The 23,586-nt window shown below is 56.4% G+C and overlaps 9 protein-coding genes across 9 annotated transcripts; 5 read left to right on the top strand and 4 right to left on the bottom strand.

The window, feature by feature from the left end:
- Positions 1-902: 902 nt before the first annotated feature.
- On the top strand, positions 903-1,575 carry PCB4 (putative proteasome subunit beta type-4; the record flags this gene model as incomplete). Its single annotated transcript, XM_051501915.1, has 3 exons — positions 903-999; positions 1,049-1,298; positions 1,374-1,575. 3 exons carry the CDS (start codon positions 903-905, stop codon positions 1,573-1,575), a joined length of 549 nt encoding a protein of 182 aa, XP_051347817.1.
- A 1,010-nt stretch (positions 1,576-2,585) lies between these two features.
- J4E92_010579 (uncharacterized protein) lies at positions 2,586-4,137 on the bottom strand (the record flags this gene model as incomplete). Its single annotated transcript, XM_051501916.1, has 4 exons — positions 2,586-3,137; positions 3,187-3,643; positions 3,711-3,739; positions 3,790-4,137. 4 exons carry the CDS (start codon positions 4,135-4,137, stop codon positions 2,586-2,588), a joined length of 1,386 nt encoding a protein of 461 aa, XP_051347818.1.
- Positions 4,138-5,509: 1,372 nt separating this feature from the next.
- Positions 5,510-6,453, top strand: J4E92_010580 (uncharacterized protein; the record flags this gene model as incomplete). Its single annotated transcript, XM_051501917.1, has 3 exons — positions 5,510-5,764; positions 5,810-6,370; positions 6,421-6,453. 3 exons carry the CDS (start codon positions 5,510-5,512, stop codon positions 6,451-6,453), a joined length of 849 nt encoding a protein of 282 aa, XP_051347819.1.
- A 992-nt stretch (positions 6,454-7,445) lies between these two features.
- On the top strand, positions 7,446-8,759 carry J4E92_010581 (uncharacterized protein; the record flags this gene model as incomplete). Its single annotated transcript, XM_051501918.1, has 1 exon — positions 7,446-8,759. The coding sequence occupies one exon, from the start codon at positions 7,446-7,448 to the stop codon at positions 8,757-8,759; it is 1,314 nt and encodes a 437-aa protein (XP_051347820.1).
- Positions 8,760-9,134: 375 nt separating this feature from the next.
- On the bottom strand, positions 9,135-10,850 carry J4E92_010582 (uncharacterized protein; the record flags this gene model as incomplete). The annotated part of the gene is made up of 1 exon (XM_051501919.1): positions 9,135-10,850. The coding sequence occupies one exon, from the start codon at positions 10,848-10,850 to the stop codon at positions 9,135-9,137; it is 1,716 nt and encodes a 571-aa protein (XP_051347821.1).
- Positions 10,851-10,999: 149 nt separating this feature from the next.
- On the bottom strand, positions 11,000-14,041 carry J4E92_010583 (uncharacterized protein; the record flags this gene model as incomplete). Its single annotated transcript, XM_051501920.1, has 5 exons — positions 11,000-11,847; positions 11,909-12,697; positions 13,350-13,721; positions 13,782-13,881; positions 13,967-14,041. 5 exons carry the CDS (start codon positions 14,039-14,041, stop codon positions 11,000-11,002), a joined length of 2,184 nt encoding a protein of 727 aa, XP_051347822.1.
- Positions 14,042-14,494: 453 nt separating this feature from the next.
- Positions 14,495-17,215, bottom strand: J4E92_010584 (uncharacterized protein; the record flags this gene model as incomplete). Its single annotated transcript, XM_051501921.1, has 1 exon — positions 14,495-17,215. One exon carries the CDS (start codon positions 17,213-17,215, stop codon positions 14,495-14,497), a length of 2,721 nt encoding a protein of 906 aa, XP_051347823.1.
- A 160-nt stretch (positions 17,216-17,375) lies between these two features.
- J4E92_010585 (uncharacterized protein) lies at positions 17,376-19,337 on the top strand (the record flags this gene model as incomplete). The annotated part of the gene is made up of 3 exons (XM_051501922.1): positions 17,376-17,411; positions 17,462-17,764; positions 17,895-19,337. The coding sequence occupies 3 exons, from the start codon at positions 17,376-17,378 to the stop codon at positions 19,335-19,337; spliced, it is 1,782 nt and encodes a 593-aa protein (XP_051347824.1).
- A 1,170-nt stretch (positions 19,338-20,507) lies between these two features.
- On the top strand, positions 20,508-23,379 carry J4E92_010586 (uncharacterized protein; the record flags this gene model as incomplete). Its single annotated transcript, XM_051501923.1, has 2 exons — positions 20,508-21,321; positions 21,377-23,379. 2 exons carry the CDS (start codon positions 20,508-20,510, stop codon positions 23,377-23,379), a joined length of 2,817 nt encoding a protein of 938 aa, XP_051347825.1.
- Between the last annotated feature and the right edge of the window lie 207 nt (positions 23,380-23,586).

Below are 23,586 nucleotides of genomic sequence, written 5' to 3' on the forward strand. Positions count from 1 at the left end.
TAAATATATTAATATTTATTACTATTTTCTTTATAAATATATTTATAATAGTAATATTACTATTATATAGATTAGTAGTAAAGTAAATCTAGCTAATATACTTATAAAAGCGTTAGACTCTATAAAGTTTAATACTATTTATAGTACTCTAAGTATCTCTTATTATATAGATAGTGTATATTCTAAGTTAGAATTTAGAGAGGCTGTTAGTTAAGTATTTATATATATAATCTACTTATTTACTATATATTTACTTACTAGCGTTACCTCTCTACTATATATACTAGGGGTTCCTCTCTCTACATAGAATATTAATACATTGTACACTCCTCTCTGTTCTATAGAAGACCGACCTGCCGCGTCTGTCACAGGTTTCATGGTGCCTCGGGGGTACCGGTAAAGTCATGCGCGGCCGTCTGTGTATCATCTGAAGGGCGGCGGAGGAAAAGCTCAAGCACACGTAGCCGTGGCTTGTATTCGAGCAGTTCACTGTAGACGTTGCGACTGTGCAGGCGACATATGGGCACAGCGGGTGCGCGACGAGTCCAGTCCTGCCAAGGCCGAGCTGGCCCAAGCTTCATGTGTACGGCAGCCGCGACGCTGGGAGCTGCCTTCGCGTGCGGCGTCAACACCACCACAGCCATAACCACACCAAACGGTCCTTGCCGCTGAACCACCACGACCGTGAATCCGGACGCTGACGTTGCCTGATCTTACGCCTCCCCGCCCGCCTGTCCACGCCCGACGACAGTCGCCTTCCCTCCCCACAGCCACCACCCCAAGCTCATCACCATGTACGTCGTTCACAAGACGCGCTATCTGGATACTGACTCTTGCACAGGGAGGTCTTGCTAGGAATCACCGGCAAGGACTTTACCCTCATCGCCGCCTCCAAAGCCGCCATGCGTGGCGCCACCATCCTCAAGGCGTCTGACGACAAGACCCGAGTACTCAACACACACACGCTGATGGCATTCTCTGGAGAAGCCGGCGATACGGGTATGACAGGAGCGGCCACGGCGACTAGCGGTAGCTGACGGTGGTGCAGTCCAATTCGCCGAATACATCCAGGCAAACGTACAATTATACTCGATGCGCAACAACATGGAGCTGTCACCCGCTGCAACTGCCAACTTCGTCCGAGGAGAACTGGCGTCGGCGCTGCGATCAAGAAAACCGTACACGGTCAACTTGCTCCTGGGTGGATACGACACGATTGCCGACAAGCCAACTCTCTACTGGATCGACTACTTGGCGAGTCAAGCACCGCTCCCATACGCCGCACATGGATACGCACAGTACGTCCCACCCGCTGCCCTCTCCAATGCAGCACCTCTCGCACGTTCAGGCCCATGCTAACACGGTACTGCCAGGTACTACTGCCTCTCTCTGCTCGACAAGCATCACCATCCTGACATCGACTACGAACAAGGCATGAAGATCCTGCGTATGTGCACCGAGGAGCTGAAGCGACGTCTTCCAATCGATTTCAAGGGCGTACTGGTCAAGGTCATAACAAAGGATGGCATCAAAGACGTGGAGTACGAAGACGACGTAAAGGTTGCGATCCCATAGAAGGCCATGGGTCAGCCGAGGCTAGACCATTCTACCAGATGATTTATGCACAGCAAACGGGTGCCATTACGATCATGACACTCGGGCATGATAGATAACGACGACAAATAGTCAATTGACATTAATGACTTCCGTGTCGTGCTCTGTCTCTTTCTTGCTTCTGAACCTTGCAGACCTCTTCGCCAACTCCGTGCACGATGACATAGGGCTAAAGGTCACGAATCCAACAACGACGAGCCATGGAATCAAAGAGTCAGAGCAACCATGACAGACTGACAAGTACATCACACTCATAACGCATGCACGAGACATGGGTATGTCCTCCAAATAAATCGACACCGCAGACTCATCGCCATCACTGAAGACGACCCAACGAGAAAGCAGCTTCCTACAGGAGTATCGCTCTCCGATCCCACGCCACCGTAGTGACTGGCAACTAAAAGACAGAGATGTTCTGATAGTCGTGGCTGGGATCGTTTGTATTTTTTGATCAAGGAGCGATAAAGGAGGACGAGGGGCGCAGAGTTTTTATACTGACGTGTGGGGGCGCCAAGCCGGTGCACGGGCAGAAGGGTTTTCCGGGCACGGGCACCACCGTGCGATGGAGCGGCAACAGCGACGAGGGCGACGAGGCGTGCGGCCCACCAACACCAACACTGGCGACGGCATGATGCTGCAGAAAAGACCATGGCGCAACCGCAACACCCAATCGAGAACCGCGTAACGTATCTTCAGTGCCCACTTCATTCGACTGCACACATCGACACCGCCGCGCACTCACCCGTCCCACGGGCCACAACATGTTTCACAGAGTCAAAGGCCATAGAGTATTGTGTAGAGTGAATTGTTTTTTTCATTTTGGGGAAGCTGATGAGCTTGAAGCATGTCGCGATCCACCACTGCGGCCTGGAGACAGTGCCGCCGCTTCAAACAACCGCTTTCACATTCTAGTCATCGCAACCGTCGGACATGCGCTTGCCTAGTCGGACTTATTCGCAGCTATGTCGCGCCTAGTTCTTGTATCCGTTCTCGTACCCGTTGGCCATGACCTCCTGGAGACCTTGGGGAGGACCGTTCGCCTGGCCCTTGGCAGTACCGTTGACCGCGCCATTGCTCATGCCGTTCATAGTCTTCTTCGACTCGTGCATAGCATCCTCGATGGGCTTGTCGTTCATGGTATATCCAGTGTCGGAGGCATCGACAAAGGCGTCGAGACCGGCGCCCTCGCGAGGGTACTCCTTCATCAGCTCCTTGTGTCGTCGCAGAGCCTTGTTCATCTCCTCGGGAGAGACGTCGTTCAGGAACACGCAGGTACCGATAGGGTTGGGCACGGCAGCACGGAGCAGACCGTCACGAGTCTTCAGGATAGCCTTGGTGGCCTTGTCGAGCATGTCCTCGTCGAACAGCTCGTGGTCCATGGACAGACCAGCCCTGGAGAACAGGTTCAACAGCCTCCTGTGCTCCTCGTCGCTGAGGAGACCGCGCTGGTTTGCCAATGTCGCCGAGTAGGCCATGTCGATGGAGATGGCATGTCCGTGACGGAGCGGAACCTTGGGTGAAAGCTTCGGAAGAGTCAGCAAAGGCAACGTGCTTAGGGTGCGGTAACATTACTTCGTGGAGCGGACTCCAGGTGTGACCGTAGGCAATGACACGGTCGAGACCGATCTCGTGGAGGTTGGGCGTCTCGAGCTTCAACATCTCGTGGATACCAGCACGGTTGATCTCATCCGCTGCCTGGAGAACCTCCTTGTCGTTGCCCTCACGACCGAACCGAGAAGTGATTAGCTTCTCACAGTACTTGTCCAGCAGGTCAAATGTTGGCTTGTGGGCGCAGGTCGAAATCTTGATCAACTCTGCGAAACCGTTTCGTACTTGGCCCTCTGGCAGGGTCTTCAAGAAAGAGAAGTCGAGGAATGTGTGCATCGGGGCATGGTACGCTCCGAGACGGTTCTTGTAGTTGCCGTAGTTGACGGCGACCTTGATGCTGACACTGGCATCGATCAGGCCAATGACGGTGGTTGGGATACGGATGAAGTTGGTATTTCTTCGGTATGCCGCGCAAGCAAATCTAGGTCACGAGTTAACTCCATTCCTACAGCGCAGTCAGGCCAGAGTGCCTTAGAGCTATTTTTTACCCAGCAACGTCAGTCACCAAACCACCACCCTGCGATAGGTCAGCATTCTGCAACACGTCATTCGGGGTGGAGAACATACCACGACAAGTACGGGCTCCTTTCGGATGATGCCAAAGTCGGTCATCGAGTCAACAATGCTCAGGAGAGTCTCCATGGACTTGGCCTTTTCGCCGATCATGGTCTTGTGGATCGTCAGGGGCAGGTTGTAGTGGTCGAAGTACTTTTGCATCTCGTCGCCATAGACGTTGTAGATGTTAAGATCCATGACAGCCAGGCAGCGGCCCCAACGCTCGTAGCACTTAGCCAGGTTGTTGTTGGCAGGGTTGAAGACGCCATCGAGGAAGGTGAAGTCATATTCGATCTTCTCGTATCCCTCGACGTGGAAGCCGTTTTGGGTCTCGACAACGGAAGCTTTGAGGTCTGACATGGTGAAAAGAGGTGGAAAAGGTGTGAATGAGATACGTTGAGTTCTGCGGGGTCTGCGTACACAGGACTGCTCTATATAAATGGCGACAGACCGATATCGTCTGGGACTACTCACATAGCTCGCGGTACACGCTCTGCCTCCATTGGCTCTCAAAGGTCGGCAGCGCTCCAGACAACGTCAACCATACGCATTATTCTCGTTCATGATGCGGCCACTCGTGGATCCCTTGTTGTTTGGACTTGGTGCCACTTCACTTCGAGCCAAACTAGGCTCCTACTGGCCAGCCATGATGAAATGACTTCAACAACATTGCCCTCCCAGCGGTAAAACCCGGTTCCGGCACATGGGATATGCACTTTACTCATGCAACATGGGTTTTTGCGGGCTTGGGCACAGCAGAACCATCCTACTTGCCTTCGGCCAAGGACGAACTCGGCGTAGCACAAGCCGCGAACCCATCTAGTGCCAACAACGGAGTCTCTCCCGTGGTGGAGTGAATGAGATACACTACATACAACTGCGGGGCAGCCATTGAAATCACCTCATATCCACTTCAGGATTCACATCGTTCGATTGCTGACGCTCTGTGGCAGATGGTGGCAGAGTCCTCATTTGCCAGCGAGTCAGAAGAGGTGCAGTGTGTGCGCAGGGCTGATAGTGCGCTACCGGTAGCCATACAGCGGCACTTTCTTACCCCTCAGTCCAGGGACAAGCTGGAAAATTGTGACATTCAGCGAGATCTTTTCGATTCTAGTTCCCGCTTCGGGTAGATAGAGTTTGGCGGATCCAGGATCGTTGAGGTATATTGCCTGGTAGAGGTAAGCGTACGTTGTCATGGCAAGTCCTTGTGGCTCCGTAGTCGGTTAGCGGACAAAGCGAGCTCTAGATCGTTGACGACAGCCACACCCAACTCAACGTCAACACTATACAGGACCGTGTATGCACCAATGAACCGCCCCACATGAGCGTCGCGTATCCGCATGGCATAGTGCGAACTCGCCTCAACCGGTGCCAAGGGCGCTTTGACGCGTACACGGGAGTGTGGCATGGAAAAGGCAGGATACGGCGTCACACCTACATTGGCATCCCACCCTCAATAATGGGGTTTTGCAGGAAAAGCAATTTGCGCGATGTCAATTGCTAATGTGCTAACATAAGGAGTGACATCTAGACGCCTCCACGGAGGCAGATTGGGTGCTAAAGCAGTCGAATGGACTAAGCGCCACTCGTACATGTTCCTGCATGTATTTCGTCATTACTGATCACAGCCCCGCACTAGACCGGACGCGTTGAGGGGCAACTGTGGTAGCTCGGACGCGTCGAGCTTACGACTGTCCGCACAATTTCAGATTGCCATTGAACAACAGCAACAATGGGCAGCTTTGATCAAAGCAAAGCATATGCAGCGCAAGAGGAGGAGGGTGCGTTTTTCGACGATGGGCGCGAAATCGAGCTCCTGCACTTCGTCTATTCACATCCCAACATCGAGAAGATACGAGGATCACCAGAACATGTTCTGGCAGCCATTGACGAGTATGGACGCACAAAGAAGTATCTCATGAATGTGGGAGAGGACAAGGGCCGCATTGTCACGGACTTGATCGCGGAAGTAAAGCCAAAAACCATGGTATGAATGTCCCTGCACTCGAATTACACCCCTAACAGCACGTAGGTCGAGCTCGGCGGCTACGTAGGCTATTCATGTATTCTTTTCGCAGATGCTGTACGAAAAGCAGGCGGCGAGCGATACTTCAGCTTCGAGCGCGATCCCGCCTTTGCGGCTGTCATCATGTCTTTGGTCGACCTTGCAGGCCTCACCGACCTTGTAAAGGTAATTGTGGGCTCAAGCGACGAAGGCATTGCGCGGCTGGCAGCATCGGGCCAACTGAAGCAAGTCGATCTCATGTTCCTGGACCACTACAAGCCTGCCTACACAACAGACCTGAAGCTCTGCGAGGAGCTTGGCCTGGTCACAAAAGGCTCCGTGCTGGCAGCAGACAATGTCATCAAGCCTGGAAATCCGCCGTACTTGAAGTATGTCAGGTCGAGCGTTGAGGAGAAGGTCAAGGAGGCTGGAGAGGGTGGTCAGACAAACCTCAGCGGCATTGCTGAGACGAACGTCAAGATGTACGAGAAGAGATACGGCAAGGCCAAGTTCAGCGAGAGCAAAGGCAACCCGAATCTCAAGTACGAGAGCAAGCTGGTAAACAGCTACGAGCCAACGGGCGTACCTGTGAGTTGGAGCGCCGGCCGTCTCTCACGCGCATTTACTGACGAGCACAGGACGGCATCGAAATCACACGATGCGTTGGCTAGAAGAAGGCATCATAACTTGGTACATGACGCGTTGCAATCTTATGAATCGCGAGTTTCAGTGCTGGTGGGTCCTGAGCGCCTCGGCGCGGCGACGGTACCCGGCTGCTACCAGCTACAGGTGCCAGCAATGCCTCAATGCTTGCAAAAACAAACGGCATAAACAGATGAATCTATAGTTTCATAAATTCTGCGAAGCATCTCTGCGAGGCCGACATTGACAGACTGTGGTGATGTTGTGACCACGGCATGACACGTCGCGGTCGAGGAAATAACCATCAGCCCTGCATCCGCCGCCCAAACCCCTCACCCCCCATCCGCCGATCGCGGCCAGATCGCAAACAGGATCTACTACGACCAGATCGCAGACAGGATGGAGTCTAGGGTTCCACAATGTCGTACATGAGTGAAGTAACGATGACGTCTAGACTAGCGAGCAAAGCCAGCCTTCTCAGGCCAACAGCTTTGTCTGGGCGAATGTAGCCGCACGCACATCAATCACCTCGCCTATGCATGAACGCATTGCGTGACTACGAGCCGTCCGTCTGCACCGCTAATTCCTACTTACTTGCAGCCCGCATTGCAGTGCAGCGCAGCTTGCAGGCTTTTGCGAGGGCATAGTTGAGACCTCTCTCGGTCCTTTTTTTGATAAGGTAACGCCGTTGGTGGTGTGTTGGGAAACGTCTGAACGGTGAAGACTGTGCGAGAACAAGTGCCGAGGTCACGAGCACCTCTCTTCCATCAACAGCGACGGCGAAGACATGGCAGAGGGAAAGAAGGATGCCGTGGTGCCGTTTTACTATAGCCATGTGTGGAAGAATGTGCTTCTACTGGCTCTGAGCGCTGTTTGCGCGCCTGTGTCGGCAGCGCTGGTGTTGCTCGGTCTTGCAGTGTCGCGACTCCATGGGCAGCACAACGCAACCTTTTCGACCGAGGATAAGCAGCATGTGGCGGCGGTACGAAGACGGAAAACTATCCTCGTCACTGGGGTGTCCATGACCAAAGGGCTGACGATTGCGCGCATCCTGTCGCAGCATACACCGCATCGCATCATTGGCGCCGACATCTCTTCTTTATCACCAGGCCGCTTCTCCAGCGCTATTGCGAAGTACTACTGTCTGGACACACCGAGTGGCGATGATGCAGAGCCATACATTGACTCCATTCTCTCGATCATCCAACGCGAGAAAGTGGACCTATGGATCAGTTGCTCCAGCGTTGTCGCAGCCGTAGAAGATGGCCAAGTCGTCCGCCTAGCAGAGAAGCAAGCAAGAGAACAAGGCCGCCATTTCGAAGCCATCCAGTTCCGGGAAGACGTTGTCGAAAGGTTCCATGAAAAGGACAAGTTCATCGACTACATCGAGTCGCTTGGTCTCCCAATCCCGGAATCGCACCGCTGCACCAACCCACATGAAGCGCTCGATGTGCTCATGGGTGAGCTGCACAGAACGCCAACGAAATCAGGAAGAACGGTACCAAGACGACAGTTCATCATGAAACCCATCGGTGTGGACGACAAGGCCAGGAACAACATGATGACGCTGCTGCCATTCAATAGCCCAGACGCCACAGCCCAATACATCCACTCGCTCAACATCACCAAAGAGAACCCGTTCCAGCTCCAGCAATTCATCAAAGGAAGCGAATACTGTACGCACGCCCTCGTCATCCGTGGAAAAGTAAAAGCTTTCACCAGCTGTCCCAGCCTAGAACTCCTCATGCACTACGAGCCGCTGCCTGCCTCGTCGCCCCTCAGCAAGAAGATGCTTGGCTTTACCGAGCGCGTGTGCAAGGACGGCGGCGAAAGCTTCACCGGCCACCTAAGCTTCGACTTCCTAGTCGAGAACGACGACAAAGGCGCAGCCGCCAAGTTCTACCCTATTGAATCCAACCCGCGCGCCCACACGGCCGTCGTGCTCTTTGAGCAAACTCCCGAAATGGCAGAAGCTTACCTCTCCATTTTCAACAGCCCTAACCCCTTGTCATCGAAACACAAGATTGGTCCTGTTTTCCCTCGCTCCCCGACATACAGCTATTACTGGATCGGCCATGACTTGGTGTCTTTTGTTGTCCTGCCGCTTCTTGATTTACTTTTCGGCGTCGCGACCTTCCAGGCTGCTTTCAATGACTTGGCGACATTTTGGAGTCATGTTGTCGGTTGGAAGGATGGGACGTATCTGTTCGAAGACCCTCTGCCCTTTTTCGTTTTGTATCATATCTATTGGCCTGCGAAGTTTCTAGAGGCGTTGAGGACAGGGAAGGCGTGGAGCCGGATTAACGTTAGTACTACGAAGATGTTCGAGGGATGAGTATAGCGTGATGTGGGTCAGACTGTAAAAGAAAACGGGCTGATGGGGGGTTACTAAGAGCGTAACGGCCGTTAGAAATGTGTTTATAGACCGTTTGTGAAGAGAATTTGTGCCATTGTCTGGACGTCTTAGCTGGCATCACATCGCACTGCTATGCTATGCTTACTCAAAAGTACGAATCTACGCGACCGCAACTCGTTGTTCGTGGATCCCTCTTTACCAAGCACTCTCCTTCCCCCTCAGTCCAAACTCACATCACTCTCCGTCTCCCAAACCCTGCCAATTTCCATATCCCTAACGCTCGACCAGACTCTGTCCAACTCTGCAGAGGTGGAGATACGAAGTCAGTATATATCTCAAATGCACTTCATACTGTCAAAACTTACCGGCCGAATCCCTCCTGGCATTCTTCCTCAGCTCCGCAACGGCAATCGCCATTCGTCGCTGCAGACGAGTCTGCTGGCCATGTAGGGCACGAGCCATAGCGCATCGCGTGTAGCAGTGAAAGGCGATGCGATGCTTCCTAGCGGTACCAGAGAGACGGTGGAATGAGCCCTTTCGCCGCTGGGTTAGCGCTAGAAGCTTGGTGTTCCTAGACGATGACGAAGGAAAGATGGCCGTGATACGGGATTTGCGAGACGTAGTGCTGGAATATGTGATGCGGTGGTATATCCCTTTTGGCTTGTTCCTGGTCGCCGTAGCTAATGAAACGCACCCTGTAGATCTTGTGCCGCTGTGTTTGTTGTCATCGTTGATGGGTGCTGCGAGTGAGATTGCGGCAGCAGTGCCCATGACCTGACGGATTTGCGCGCCCAAGGAATGGCGCTGGTCTGCTTCGGGCGCAATGGAAGTGGGGATGTGTTCGTCCGCAGCGACTTCTACACATGCGCCGTTCCAACCGCCTGAGTTGAGCAAGTGAACTGGGCGGTTCGCGGAGTCAACGCCCGCTTCGCATCTGCGCCTGATGTCATTTCTCTTGTCCTCGAAGCGTGACAGGGCCTCCATATCCTGGGTATCGATAGCGACATCAAGGACTTCTAGACTATCAGGCTCGTCTGACCAGTTTTTCGTGTCGCACTGTGTATGCTTTTGTCCCAAGATCTGAGACCCCAGCGTATACGTCCCACCATCTTCTGAGTCTCGATCTGTCTCGAACGTGCGCTTGGTGCCGTTGACGATGCTCGGCGGAGGCGCAAGGCCATCTAAAGCATCGGAAACCTCAGTCACCACTTCGTCTTCGGATTCTGCCTGTGGAACGCTCTCTTCGACACCAGAAGCCTCTTTCTCAGCTTCTTCAGCAGCATACGAAGCCTTGAGACCCTCCCAATCCCCCTTGACCCGTAACTTGGCGCGCCTCAACTCCACATCACCCTTGGCAAGGGTCAAGTCATGCATCATCTCAGCGACACGTCGAATCTGCTTCAACGGTACGACTTTGGCTGAGAGCTGCTGTCCAGCACCCTCCTTCGCTTCGGCCTCTTCTTCTTTCTTAGTCTTGGGCTCAATTCGAAGATCGCGGAAGAGATCTGTTATCAGTTGGAAATTGTGGGGCTCGGGATTTGCATTGATGTCTTCAGCCCGGGAGCGCCGTACATCGTCGCTCATGAGAACTTCCTCGCGAAGGCGTAGAACGAGGCCGAAGGCGCGACGATAGAAGGAGAGGAAGTCAAAGTTACTGTGTACTTCGTTCTCCTGCAGTTCTGACCTCATGGTACCTAGCAGGTTGGCGTGTGTCTCGTCCTGCTTGTCGAAATCGGGTTTGCGTACCCTGGCCTTGTCCTTGCCTTTTCGCCTTGGCTTCGAGGGCGTGATCTTGGTTGCTAGATCGGCAAACGTGTCTCGCAAGTCCTCTGAGATCCGCCTAGCCTGTTTACAGTCATCGTCTGATGCGCCTCCAACAGTCTCTTTCCGTCGGTAGAGATGGTTGAAGACTGCATGACGCCTCAGCCAACGGTTATTGTCCGGGTTCGGGCCATAGTAATCGGAAATCTTAGCCTCTAATGGCAAATCACTCCGTAAACCGCGTTTCACTCCAACTTGTTTCGGCACCCGAGGGAGGTACCTGGAAGTGTGGCGGAAGTCCGTGGCCATAGCGCGGCTACTGGTGCTACCCGAAAGGAGATAGCGATTGAGAAAGTCGTTAGGGTGGGTTGGTGGATCGCCGTGAAACAAAGCTCTTGACCTAAGCGTTGAGCACAGAATCAGTGCGTGTCTCACATGTAGTTCATACGCTGAAAATCTTACCCATGCATCTTGATCAGATAGTCGAGGTCTGGCCACTGGATGTTCAGACCGCCGATTTGGCAGGCGGCGTTGTAGAGGTGAGCGAGGCCATTGATGAACCACTGTATCTTGGTAATGGTAGTATGGTGGTAGATCTGGTTGTAGTGCCACATTGAAAGTCCCGCGAGCGTCGAATGAACGGTGATGAAGACGCTAGCAGCCATCGGCACTTCTCGCGAATTCAGAACATCTTGCAGCCAGTCCAACAGCCTGTCTAGAGGCTTCAACAGGAGGGTACTGAACTTGATCTCTTCTTTGCACATGTAGTCAGGCTTTGTTCCCTTGGCCCACATGCGGTCTTCGTAGTCGACATGACAACGGATACATCTGGCGATGTCTAAGCCGTGCTCGGTGAGGTCGCGTAGCATCCGACGACAGTCGTCGCGCACTGCCTCTTGGATGTCGAGAACAATGGCAAGGCCGAAGGGTAGGTAGTCTTGTGATGTACTCTGATGCAACAGCATCTCTGCGGTAAAGTGATCCCACTTTGGAAGCTTGAGGTTGCCCTTGCGAATAACGTCGAAGAACCTCAAGAATATCATGAGAGGGTGCTCCTGGATGTCGTTGCCAATACTGTCCTTCATCGGGCGCTTATTCGTGACGTAGCTCTTGATCAAGACGGCAGCATCATCCAGACAAAACAGGTGATGCAGTGCCTTTTCAGTGAGCGGTGTTGCTGCGTTCTGTACTCCAGTGTTGGGAGCTGCTTTGATCGTATCGAAAAGCTGACGGATGAGTATGGCCAGGTCTCCTGGTAACAAATCGAGCTCCTCCATCAGTGCCTTGACGTTCTGGTGCAAATGATCTAAATGCAGGTGGACGAAGTCAGTATCTACTTCACATGCAATTTGTACAGAGACACTTACCCTGGGCTAGGTCGGTCACTAGCGCTGCGGTCATCGCATTGACATGGCCCTCATGGTAAGCGACCCACACCTCGTAGACGACAGCCCGTATGCGGTTGAACTTGTAAAGGAAGCAGAGTACAAGAAAGTCACGGCGCAACTGTTCTTCCTCTGCAGTCAGCAGGTTCTCCTCTGGTATCGGCGCCTTCGTCTTCGTCTTGGAAGTCAGAGGCTGCTGCTGCTGGCTGCCATCATCTATGTCAACCTGGTCCCGCTTCCGCATCTTCTCAAGTAAATCGTCCTGTTCGTCTTGGCTTTTGTTGGACTCGGCGGGAAACTGGATGAAGACAAGGGTAGGCGTGTCAGTCTTGCCGTTTCGAGCCTTATTGATACCGGGGACAAGATCCTTCAGCACCGCCATGAGCGCTTCTAAGCTGCCATTGAAGTATTCATGACCCAGGTCCGCCGTGTTATTGTGTTTGTGATATTGCGTTACCTCCTTCCTTGACCGGATAGCGTCTCCCAGGTCGTCGATACCACTGGTGTCCGCGAGCGGAATGCTCGTAGCGGCTATGGCGTTGACGAGCTGCTCCTGTTTTTGTAGCGGTATTCTGTAGCCCTTCTTGTTCTTTTTCTTCTTAGCCTGGTCTGCAACCACATTTGCAATCTCCACGCCACGTTGGAAGGCTGTCTGGAGCAACCACGCTTGGAATTGGTCGGTGTAGGTCTTGTAACGCTTGACTGTCTCGGGGAGTTCATTTTGTCGGTAGTAATCCATTTCTTCAGTAGACTGGATCTGCAGCCGAGGAACTGAATACCGGCGACAGTAAAGACGGGGAGGAGGACTGATGGCGGCAGATTAAGCTTGTGGGGCAGACTTGCAAGTGCACCAGAGGAAAAATCACATGGAGACCTGTGCTTTCTGACATAGGATGAATGACGAGTAGAGGACGAAACTTCAACGACAACTCGCGCTCAAGCGGAGGACTCACACTTGTATATTGCGCAGGGCCAAGCCAGGAAGGCGTAATTATGGCCCACTGAGATTTCGTTGCTGTGTCAACCCTGATGTTACCAGGTGGTGGCCTAGAGACAGCAGTTTAAAGTGAAAGGAGCGCGAATCCCCAATACCATAGCCCCTGTCAGCTCTGAAATTGTCACGAGCATCTCGTTACAGCTAGCATAGTCAATGGGAGACAGTAGCTGTGCTCGGCTGGAATTCGTCGTGGAATACATAATCCGGGACTGTATGCGTGGTCGTGTCGGCCGATGGTAAAGCTTTTCTTACAGCAATGAGCGCCATTCCTTGCTAGACGGCCTCTCCAGACCCAAATGGTCACATAGCTGACCCATGTGATCGACGCCCCAGTACCCCTCGGTCTCTCCTCTCGCGTTGGTAGCTGTCGCACATGGTCAACAAAAACTTTCTGATTATCCGACAGAGCACCAATTCTGCGCTTACCGACAAACCATGGCAGCCCAAAGGCGCCGTCTTCAAACGCCTTGGTAGTGTTTCCGCCCAGAGCCTGCTTCACCTCATCGGTCTTCGTCCTCGCGATCACCTTTTGCGCCTCTTCGTCACTGCCCAAAACAGTCCCAAGGATAGCCTGCAGATTCTCCGGCTTAGTCGGGTCGTTCCAGTGCGCCCAGAAATTTTCGTAGCAGAGCTCTATTGCGCGTTCAAGCTTTTTTGGGTGAGAGAGCGAGAGAGATACCAGGGCGCGCTGGATGGGCAATGTGCTGACAGGGAAGCCAGGCGGAGCATCTTGCAGGATGGGCACGTTGAACTGTTTCGACAAGCGCTGGCGCTCCGTATTGATCCACTTGTCTTTGTCTGTATGATGTTAGAGGTCAGGGTAGACAGTGGCAAGTCTGAGAACAAAACTTGACATACTCTTAATGTTCAGCGGCGGTGTGTTCCCACAGACCTTCATCAAACCCCCAAGCAGGATCGGCACATATTGCACCTCGACCTGTTTGAAGGCCTTTGAATTCTGCACAAACGCTTCGATTAGTACCGCATTACACCTCTACGTCTCAAACGCGCTTCAACCTATACCACCACCCAGACGAACTCACCTTGAGGACGTGGAAAGCAATGTAGGCAAACGGGCTCACAATGTCCACGTAGAATGTAATCTTCGGCTGAGACATGACCGGCTTTCTTTAGAGAGCGAGTCTGTGGGAGCTGTTGTGGGGATAAGACAGGGGGTGCGACTTTGTTCCTGGCACCATGCCCTATGTATGTAGGTGCTGGGTGAGGAGTCGGGACCGGTGATCTCATAGCCGGTCAGAATAACCGAGGCACAGACGGCGATCCATCTATTCGCAGGCCGTCATCTACCTACACCGATTTGGCAGCTCCAAGAGATGCTGGTCACTGTCAAAAAATATGCAAGATCCGAGGAGCTGTTGCTTTACGCCGAATATTCCCTGCGACTGAGGGCTGGAGGATGCGCTGGCGACCATCATCTTCGGTGTCACGCAAAGCAAGTGCAACAGCCGGACACGTAGTTCGATAATGACAAACTTTGGTATCTACCCTGCGCCTATAACACAGCTACTCGCCTTGAACTCATCACTGAACAGGATCTCCTCGGAGTGCCTTCAATCAACCATTACAATGTCCCTCTCTAGGCCCAGCTGCGATGTGCCATTCGTAATGGCCTTTACCTCCCCAGCTACTTCATCCATTTCCTTTAGAGTAAAGTCCAGCAAGTAGCTCTCGTCTACCAACTCCTCTACCCGCTTGTAGTGTCTCTCAGAGTACACCTTGATAGCATCCAGCACGTCCTTCAAACTGCCCTTCGCCCCTACTTTCCCCTGCGGCCTCAGACTGGCTAGCCGAGAAGCAGGGTAGGACTTGACCACAGCCCATAGGATTTTTTGAGCGATCGGCGCGGTGCGGACGTTGGTGTTCCAGTCACGGAGGCGGATGAGCAGTTTGTACAGCTGCTCGTCTGCCAAAGAGGCGAGTACTTCGTCAACGGTATGGAGACCTGAAAGGCTGTCTGCATCTGGGTGCTCAGTCTCTACTACCGACTTGAAGAGGGAGAAGAGGCGGGCTGGCTGGTCCATTTGGAGGGCGAGTACGATGGCTTCGCGGTAGTTGCCGGCATACGTGTAGTTTTGTAGTTTCTGATCGAGTTCGACGCGTTCTGTCTCTGCAGTCGTCGCAGCTTCCAGCGTGGAGCTTGTTGTATCCTCCCAGAACGTGATGACACTGTCTCCACCACCAGAAACCAAGGCGCCTGTTGTTGGATGTGCGGCGAGCGCCCAGACACGGTCGGTGTGGTTATCGAGTGTGGTCATGGCCTCGCCCGAGAGTGAGTCCCAAATCTTGACAAGCCCATCACCAGCTGCAGAGGCTACTTGCGGTCCGCGCTTGTCTCGTGCATCGACGGGCCGGTAGGGCAACCACGACAGCTTCAAAACACTGTTGGAGTGGCCTTCCAGGGTGAGCAAACAGCTGTAGTCTGCTAGGCTCCATATCTTGACGGTTTTGTCGCCGCTGCCTGTTGCGATCAGGCCCTTGTTTCCCGAGTTTGGCGCCTGGGACGCCTTGGGTGCGAACTTGACCGACCATACGCCGCGTTTGTGGCCCCGAAGGACACCGATGGCCTCTCCCTCTGCGGCGGAATAAATCTTGACGGTGCGATCCTGCGATGCGGATGCGAAGAGACTGCCAGAGGGGTCGATGTCGATGGCGTTGATGTCTCTGTCGTGTGCTTTCCGGGTGTACTTGGCTCGCAGTTTGCTCTTCATCTCTTTGGTAGTATCCCACCTCTTGACGGTCCTGTCCTGCGATCCGGTCACGACGTATGCGGGAGGATGTGAGAGGGGGTCGGCAAAGGCGGCTGACGATTCCTGAGGTATTGTGTGCGGCAATGCAATCGCGCCGAGCGACTCGGCGTGGCCAGTGAGGACTGCGGCGCAAGTGTAGGATTCGTTCGCGGGATCGATTCGCCATAACCGCGCCGTATTGTCTTTGGCACCTGTAGCAAGCCAGTGGCCTGACCAGTCTACGTCCAGACAGATGACGATGTCCTCATGTCCTTTGAGCAAGCCGACATCCGCACCGAAGTATCTGCCCTGGGTTGCGTCGTCTCCGTCACACTCGTTCAACGTGATGATGCGGATGTCTTCCGAGTTGGTGTTGAGCGCCAGTAGCGACTTGTCTCTGCCAACGTAGGCAATGTCGATGACCTCGTCGTGCGTTCCCGAGACGCGGCGGAATATGGGGAGCGGGTCGATGGTGTCCTGCACGCCGAGCGACTCGGCTGGTCTGAGGGTGTAGAAGTTGAGCACTTGGTCGGCATGGACCGAGACCAAGTAGGGTAACGAAGGATAGTAGAGAATGTTGACAATCTCGTCCGTCTCGGTTCCAGGCGCTTGCTCTCGGGTGAGCTCTCTGCCGCTGGACGCGGACCAGAGGCGCAGTCGGCCGTTCTCTCCACCCGAATACAGCGTGTTGCCGTCGGGGAGGAAGCCTGCGCTCTCGATGCCTTCGAGAGCAGCAATGGTGCGCTGCGCCTTCCACGTGTGCGAGTCCCAGACAATCAGCGTCTTGTCTCGGCTGGCAGACACGAGGGCCTTTTCGTGCGGCGAGTACTGTAGCGAGCGCACGACGGAGACGTGCGAGTCGAGCACGGCGGCGCTCTTGCGCTTGTGCAGGTCCCAGATGCGTATCCGGCCGTCTTCGGCACCAGAGGCCAGGCGGAACTGCATCTGGCTCTCGCCCTGGGCGTGCTCCAGCTCGGCAGCTTCTGGGCGCGACTTCCTCTTCCTCTTCCTGTTGTTGTCGGGGGCGTCTGGGCGCTCCGCCACCTCTACCTCGAAGAAGTGCAGGGCCGAGACGACGCCGCCGTGGCCGTGGAAAGCGTGCGTCGTGTAGCCGCCGACAATGTCCCAGATCTTGACGACGCCGTCTGCGCCTCCGGTTGCAACCAGCGTGCCGCTGCGGTCTGTGGCCAGGGTGACTACGGGCGATGTGTGGGGCCGCAGTGTGCGCAGAAGCTCGAGCTCGATGGTGTCGTCGTCCGTGGCCGCGGGGTGGAGGGCGAAGAAGCGCATCGACAGCGACCGCGAGCACACGACGAGGTGGGATGCAGCTGGCGTCAGCACCAGGGCCGTGATGGCCTCGCCGTCGCCCTCGACCCTTGCCAGCTCCTGGCCGTTGGTGAGGTCGGACAGAAGGACATCCTCGCCCAAGCTGGCGGCCAAGATGCGCCCGTCTTCGCTGAGGGCCAGGCTGCCGCCCGCGTAGATGGGCTGCAGGGTGCGAGCGACGCTGTACGTGGTCTTGACGGCAGCTCGTTGCGCCGACATGATGGGCCGTGTGGTAGAGGCAGAGGCAGGAAGCGTATGCTGGGCGAGCTGAGGGCGCAGGAAAAAAGTTTATCGATAAGACGGCCCCACGGCGCGCTGACGTCTGGCGGCGCGTCTCCCGCACACCCACGGTGCCACCTCCACCACCACCACCACCACCATGGGCCGCCAAGCCTACCTGGACAAGATGGCCTTTGTACGGACCCCGCCAGCGCCGCGCGCACATGCTGGCTAACACGGTGCTAGGGGCGCTCGGCCTTTGCGCCCACGCAGGCCGCATCGCAGTCGGCCGCGTACGTCCAGCTCGAGTCGGCGCAGGCTGACGTCCCGCCGCGCTACCACGAAGCGACCGCCAACAGCTACGTCCAGCTCTACGACGAGCGCGGCAGCCCCATCAACCCGCGCTCCCACCAGTACGGCAAGAAGCTGCGAGGCGCCCAGAACGATGTGCTGGCCTCGGTCGGCGTCGTCGAGCGGCGACACGCCCCGGCGGGAGCCTTCCCGCGCGCCAGCCACGACCGCCTCGAGCTGCTGGAAGCCGAGGACACCGTTGGGAATGCCATTGCACTGGCGACCACGCTCACCGAGAACCTGTGCACCTGGTGGATAGGCACTCTCAGGGAGAGAATTCTGGCACGTTCCTGCCGCCGCCCTCTCGTGCATCCACTAACCGGCGCAGACGTTCCACTATCCCCATGCCCTCACCTTTGCCCAAATCGCGGCCGCTGAGCGTGCCCTCTCTGGCGCCCCCATTGTCTATGCCGGCTTTGCCGCGCGCGTGTTTGCGACCATGCACATCCAAGCCATTGTCTACAGCACCTTTGTCTATCAGCCTGTCGAGCGCTTGCTCTATGCCACACGCGCAACCGCAAGGACACGCAACTTCTTCCGCCACGCCAGGAGAGCCCTCAAGTCTAGCCTTCGCCTGGGCCTCGAGATGCTGTGCTATCCCTTCTTCTACCACGCTGCGTTGCAACGCCTTGGACTAGTGCCCGCCCGCCCACTACTGCCAGCCTGGCGGTCCCTCAATCCCCTCTCAGACTCGTCGCCTCTGCCGTTCTCTCTGCACTGCAATGCGTCTGAGTCCATGGCGGACTGCATCGGTGCAATCTTGACCTCGCCCGCCATCCTCCTGTGTGCTGAGCACTCCATCGAGCGCTGGGTCTACGCCTGCGTCTACGAAGCTGTCGAGACGGCCATGATCCGTCCTGACGAGCCCGACATTCCCAGCCGGGACGCCAGTGGAAAAGACCGGGCCTTGGCTGTTCTCGGGCTGCGACGGGAGTCACCGCCCCTGATTCGGGACGCCGTTCACAGCCTGCTCGCAATGCTTGGGTGGGCCCGGCCGGTGTCCCCTCCGAGCGCACAAAGAAAGCGGGCAATGGAGCTTGCACCCGCAATCGCCTCGAGCGAGATCCAGACGCTACAAGTTGGTGGCACTCAGGTTGCCGGCGCTACCCCACTCAATCTCCCCGTCCTGCACTCGCAAGATCACACTTCCGCAGAGCCGCTCGATGCAGATGTCATTGCCGTTCCGATCGATGCATTTGAGGACCTGGTGCGATGTACCACCCCGCCAGGATCGCCGACACAATCGGAGCAGAACGAGAACGGTCCCCGGATACGCATAACGTCGAGGGAAGGAATCGTAGAGATGGAGGTCCGTCTCCCGCCCAGGATACTTTCCACGCACACGCAAGTCGCAGAAGGCTCGGATCCGTTGCAAGACGACGCAGCTGCCGGGTCAAGGAACCGAGCCCGCTCAATGGACGGTCATGGATACCACCGCGTCACGCAACTCTCGTGTGAGCCGGCGCAGATGATCTGTGCAATGGTCAGAGCCCAGCTTGTCGGCCTTGTCATGCTCCCATTGAGGATGGCCACTTTGCGAGCGATTGCCTCACATTATGTAGCCAGGCAAGAAGGGCATGCAGGGTCGTACCGGATTGTGGGTGGGTTAGGTCTCGGTGAGGGTGTGGGCTGGCGGAACATTGGCACCCAGCTCTCACGCGTAGCGCTCTGTGGTGCACTGGAGCTGACTATCGATCTTGGCCTGTGGGGATTGCAATATCTGGCCATTACAAAATTCGGGCAGAGTGTCTTCGGATGGGGTACGCTTTGAGCGTATCACTCGCTTGGCAGACGGCACCATGGCCAGTGACATGCTCGGCAGCACCCGATGCAGTGGCCTTGGAGTGGCACCTCTGGCGGTTGTGTTGTTTCACGAGTAAGTAGACTCGAGCGCCGGCATGGACAATGCTCCGAAGGGGAACAGTGGATAACAAGGTCCCCGCAATACCGGTGGGTTGGTCTCTGGTTGGTCACCATGCTGGAGCATGCTTGATCACGAGGCCATTCAAGCGAGGCTTCCCGACGCCGGCGGGTCATTGGTGTTTGTTGGGCCGGCAGTCGTTGGTAGGAGTAGTGGTGGCTCGGAAGGCAAACGCGGCAGCACGTGCAATGTGGCGCGCTCCCGCAGCACCAGCGCGTTAGTCTCTGGCTGGAGAGGACGCGGCGACATTGGGGTTTGGTGCAGTGAGGCGGAGACTGCGGATGGTTCTGTATGTAGACGGGCGGATCAGCAGGGATCGCCAGCAGGTCTTTGTATAGCGTCACAGAAACGTCGCTCCCAGAGGCGCTGCGAGATGCCGACAGAACAGCATGCGCACAGAGAGTATGTAGAGGTAGCCGGGCCAGGGTCTGCAGATGGCAGCTGCTGTGGGTGCCGACATTAGTGAACCCCTTTTCCCAGGTACACAGGGCCCTGCGTCTTTGGTGCGTTCGCGCGAACAGCCACGCCGCCCGCCCGTTCTGCTTGCACTGGCACGGCGCTTTCATCGGTCGGTCGTTCCTTCGTCGGGCCCCTGCACCAGCACCTGCACCTGCCCCGAGTCCCAGGGGATCCTGCCATCCATCTCATCACCGCTCCTTTTTCCCCACCACGCCAACACACTGCCGGCCGACCTCACGCTGAGAGACGCTGCGTGCTGCCACATCCCATCGCCTCGCTGCCCCCTTGGACGCGCCCACGACGTCCCCGCCTCGACTGCGACGACCCGTCTCCGCTGCACTGCCTTTGCGCTTGCTTCCCGCGCCCAGGGCCCTGCCTGTCGGCGACGCACTCGTCCCCGCCTACCTTGCGAGGCCCCGTCGCGTTGCTGGAGGGCCACGCCGGACATGTGCACAGCGGCATAGGCCACCTGCAAAAACAAAGCCTGTCGGGCCCACGACTGCAGCGCCAGCACCTCTGCCGCCCGCCGTAGCACTCGTACAGACGCGCCACCCCATCACCATGTCTGCCAACTCGCTGCCTCGCCCGTCGCGGCCCTCGATCGCTCCGCCCACCGGTCCCTTGCCCTCGCTGCCCGTCCCCAAGTCGCGGAGCTCCCACGTCGGTCCGACGACGCGCAGCTCGCTGCTCCCCGGCGCCGCCAGCACACGCGCTGTGTCGTCGTCGTCGCTGCCCTACCGCCCGACGTCGAAGCATCTGACGTCTCCCTCGGTGCCCTCGTTCCCGCCCGACGCAGGCGCGGCCGGCTCGCTGCCCGTGGGCAAGTCGCTGCGCAAGACGGTCAGCATCGGCTCCTTTCCCCAGCCGCCCAGGCACGGCGGACGCTCCAATCCCACCAGTCCGCTTTCCACCAGCTCCACGCCCGGCGGAGACACGGTCGACCGCAGGCTGTCGTCGATATCCAAGGGCCCAGCGCCCGCCCGGAGCAACAGTCTGAAGAAGCCGCGGAGCTCCAACATGGGCGGCGCGCGAGGCCTGCTCCCCAAGTCGCCCCTGTCGCCCCCGAGCCTGCTCAACGGCAGCGCCGACTCCGTCACCGTCGAGACGGCCCATCTCAGCCTCCCCTCGCCGCCCCAGAGCCGCACCTCTTCGCCGCAGGGCTCCTACGCCACCAGCGCAACCACATTCGAAGACGCGGACGACGGACGCGCCGACGCCAAGGCACCCAAGGACGGCAAAGGCAATGTCATTGTCAGCGTCCGCGTCCGCCCCGATGCCGGCGCCAAGGAACCCAAACACGACGTCGAGTGGCAAGTCAACAACAAGCAGGCCCTGATCGCCTACAAGGGCAAGGAGGGCGGAGACTACATTTACGGTATGCTTGCACACGGCGAGGCTCGCTGCACCGGAGCTAATTTGGCCTGACCTAGACAACGTATTCGATACCCAAGACAACAACGCGCGCGTGTACGATGCTGCAGCCAAGCGACTCGTCCGGAGGGTCATGGAGGGCTATCACGGCACCGTCTTTGCCTATGGCATGACGGGAACCGGCAAGACCTTCTCCATGCAAGGAACTGCGACGAACCCCGGCGTCATACCCCTGGCCATCACCGACATATTCTCCTACATCCGGGAGACGCCCCAGCGCGAGTTCCTCCTGAGGGTCAGCTACATCGAGATCTACAATGAGAAGATTATCGATCTGCTGGCGGGGCCCGTCGTGGGCATCAACGGCCAGACCGGGCCCGTGGAAGAGATCAAGCTGCGCGAGGACAGCAAGCGTGGCGTCTATGCGTCGCCGCTCAAGGAAGAGATTGTGCAGAGCCCGACCCAGCTCCTGAGGGTCATCGCCCGGGGTGACAATTCGCGAAAGGTGGCGGGTACGCAGTTCAACGCGCGCAGTTCCCGGAGTCACGCTGTCGTCCAGATCGTCGTCGAGAGCAGGGAACGCGCTCCTGGCCCTGCAATGAACGGCGACAAGCGCTCAGCCATTGTCCCGGGCGGCGTCCGTGTTTCGACGCTCAGTCTGATCGATCTGGCTGGCTCTGAAAAGGCGGCGGACAACAAGGAGCGGCGGACAGAGGGCTCCCACATCAACAAGAGCCTGCTCACCTTGGGCACAGTCATTGGCCGCTTGGCTTCGGACAAGGACAAGTCGGAAAAGGACAAAGGAAAGGGTGACAAGCACTTGCCGTACCGAGACAGCAAGCTCACCCGACTTCTCCAGCCCGCCCTCTCCGGAAACTCGCTCGTCAGCATTCTCTGCACTATCCAGATCGGAGCCAGTGGGAGTCCCGCTGCTGTCAACAGCCACACGGGCGAGACGCTGAACACGCTGAAGTTCGCTTCTCGAGCCAAGAACAACATCGTCAGCCACGCCAAGAAGGCCGACGAGTCCATGGGCGCTGCTGGGGATGCCGGCAGCCGAGCACTTCTGGATCGCTACCGCCTGGAGATTGAGGATCTGAAAAAGCAGCTGGCAGAAGGCAAGAACAAGGAGCCCAAGGAAGAAGAAGACGACGAGCTGAAAAAGGACAAAGAGGAAGAGAAGGCGCGCGAGTTGGAAGACAAGCAGCGCCATGAGGAGCAGATGCTTGAAATGCAGCTCGCCCGGACTGCCCTGAAGGAGCGGATTGAGCATCTCAACAGGCTGATCTTGAGCTCCAAATCGCTCGGCGTGAACAACGGTCGGTCCTTCTCGTCAATGAGCTTCCAGCGCGGTTCCGTCATGAGCAATCACCACCACGACATGCGCCCCAGCTCCATACGCTCCTCGGCAAGCCACGCCACCCTCGAAGTCCCAGGCAAAAGACAGAGCACGCCACATCTCCACATGGACGGCTCCGAGGAAGACGACTCGGTCGGGGAGAACGGAGACGGCATTGCGAGTCAGACCGTGCAGATCCAAGCCCTGCAGGCTGACCTTGCGGATAAGAACCGTTACATCGCGACCCTTGAGAAGCGCCTTTTGCATGCCCGGCGCTCCAGCCATTCTCGAGTTTCCATGTCCTTGTCGCACAAACTCACAAACAGCGAGGAGGGCGGCATGATTGCGGCGCTTGCCGAGAGAGACAACGAGATAGTCAACTTGCGGGCGCAGCTGGAAGACAAGGAGCGCATGATTGGCGCCCTCACGTCGGCTCGCAAGAAGAACGACAACGCACACGAGATGGGCAGCGAGTCGCCCGGCAGCCGGCGTACTTCGGGCTACCAACGCAGCGGCAGCGACGGCAGTGGAGTCAGTCTTCTGCCCAAGGGTCCCACATCGCCCGCGCTCAGCGTGAAAGCGCCATTCCTGCCTCCACCAGCTTCCAATGGCTCAACCAAGAACATCGAGGAGATGACGCGTATGCTCGACGAGATGATAACCGGCCGCGTCGAGAAGACTGCAAGGCGAAGCAGTCTCAGGCCCGTCACCGAGGGACCATGATTTTGCCCAGGCGAACCGATGAATCAGCTCGATCGAGATGAAACGAAGTACGGTAATGAGGATGAGATGAGATGAGACGAGATGTCGGCACGAGCGGCGCGGGGCACAGTACTTGCAACTTTTCTTCTCATTCAGCAACATCCTCAACTGCGAGGAACACATTAGCGACAGGCGTTTATTGGCAACGGAGTAATCATGGCCCAGGAA

This window comes from Alternaria infectoria, assembly GCF_024043175.1.
Source record: "Alternaria infectoria strain BMP 0036 chromosome Unknown scaffold_39, whole genome shotgun sequence".
NCBI lineage: Eukaryota > Fungi > Ascomycota > Dothideomycetes > Pleosporales > Pleosporaceae > Alternaria > Alternaria infectoria.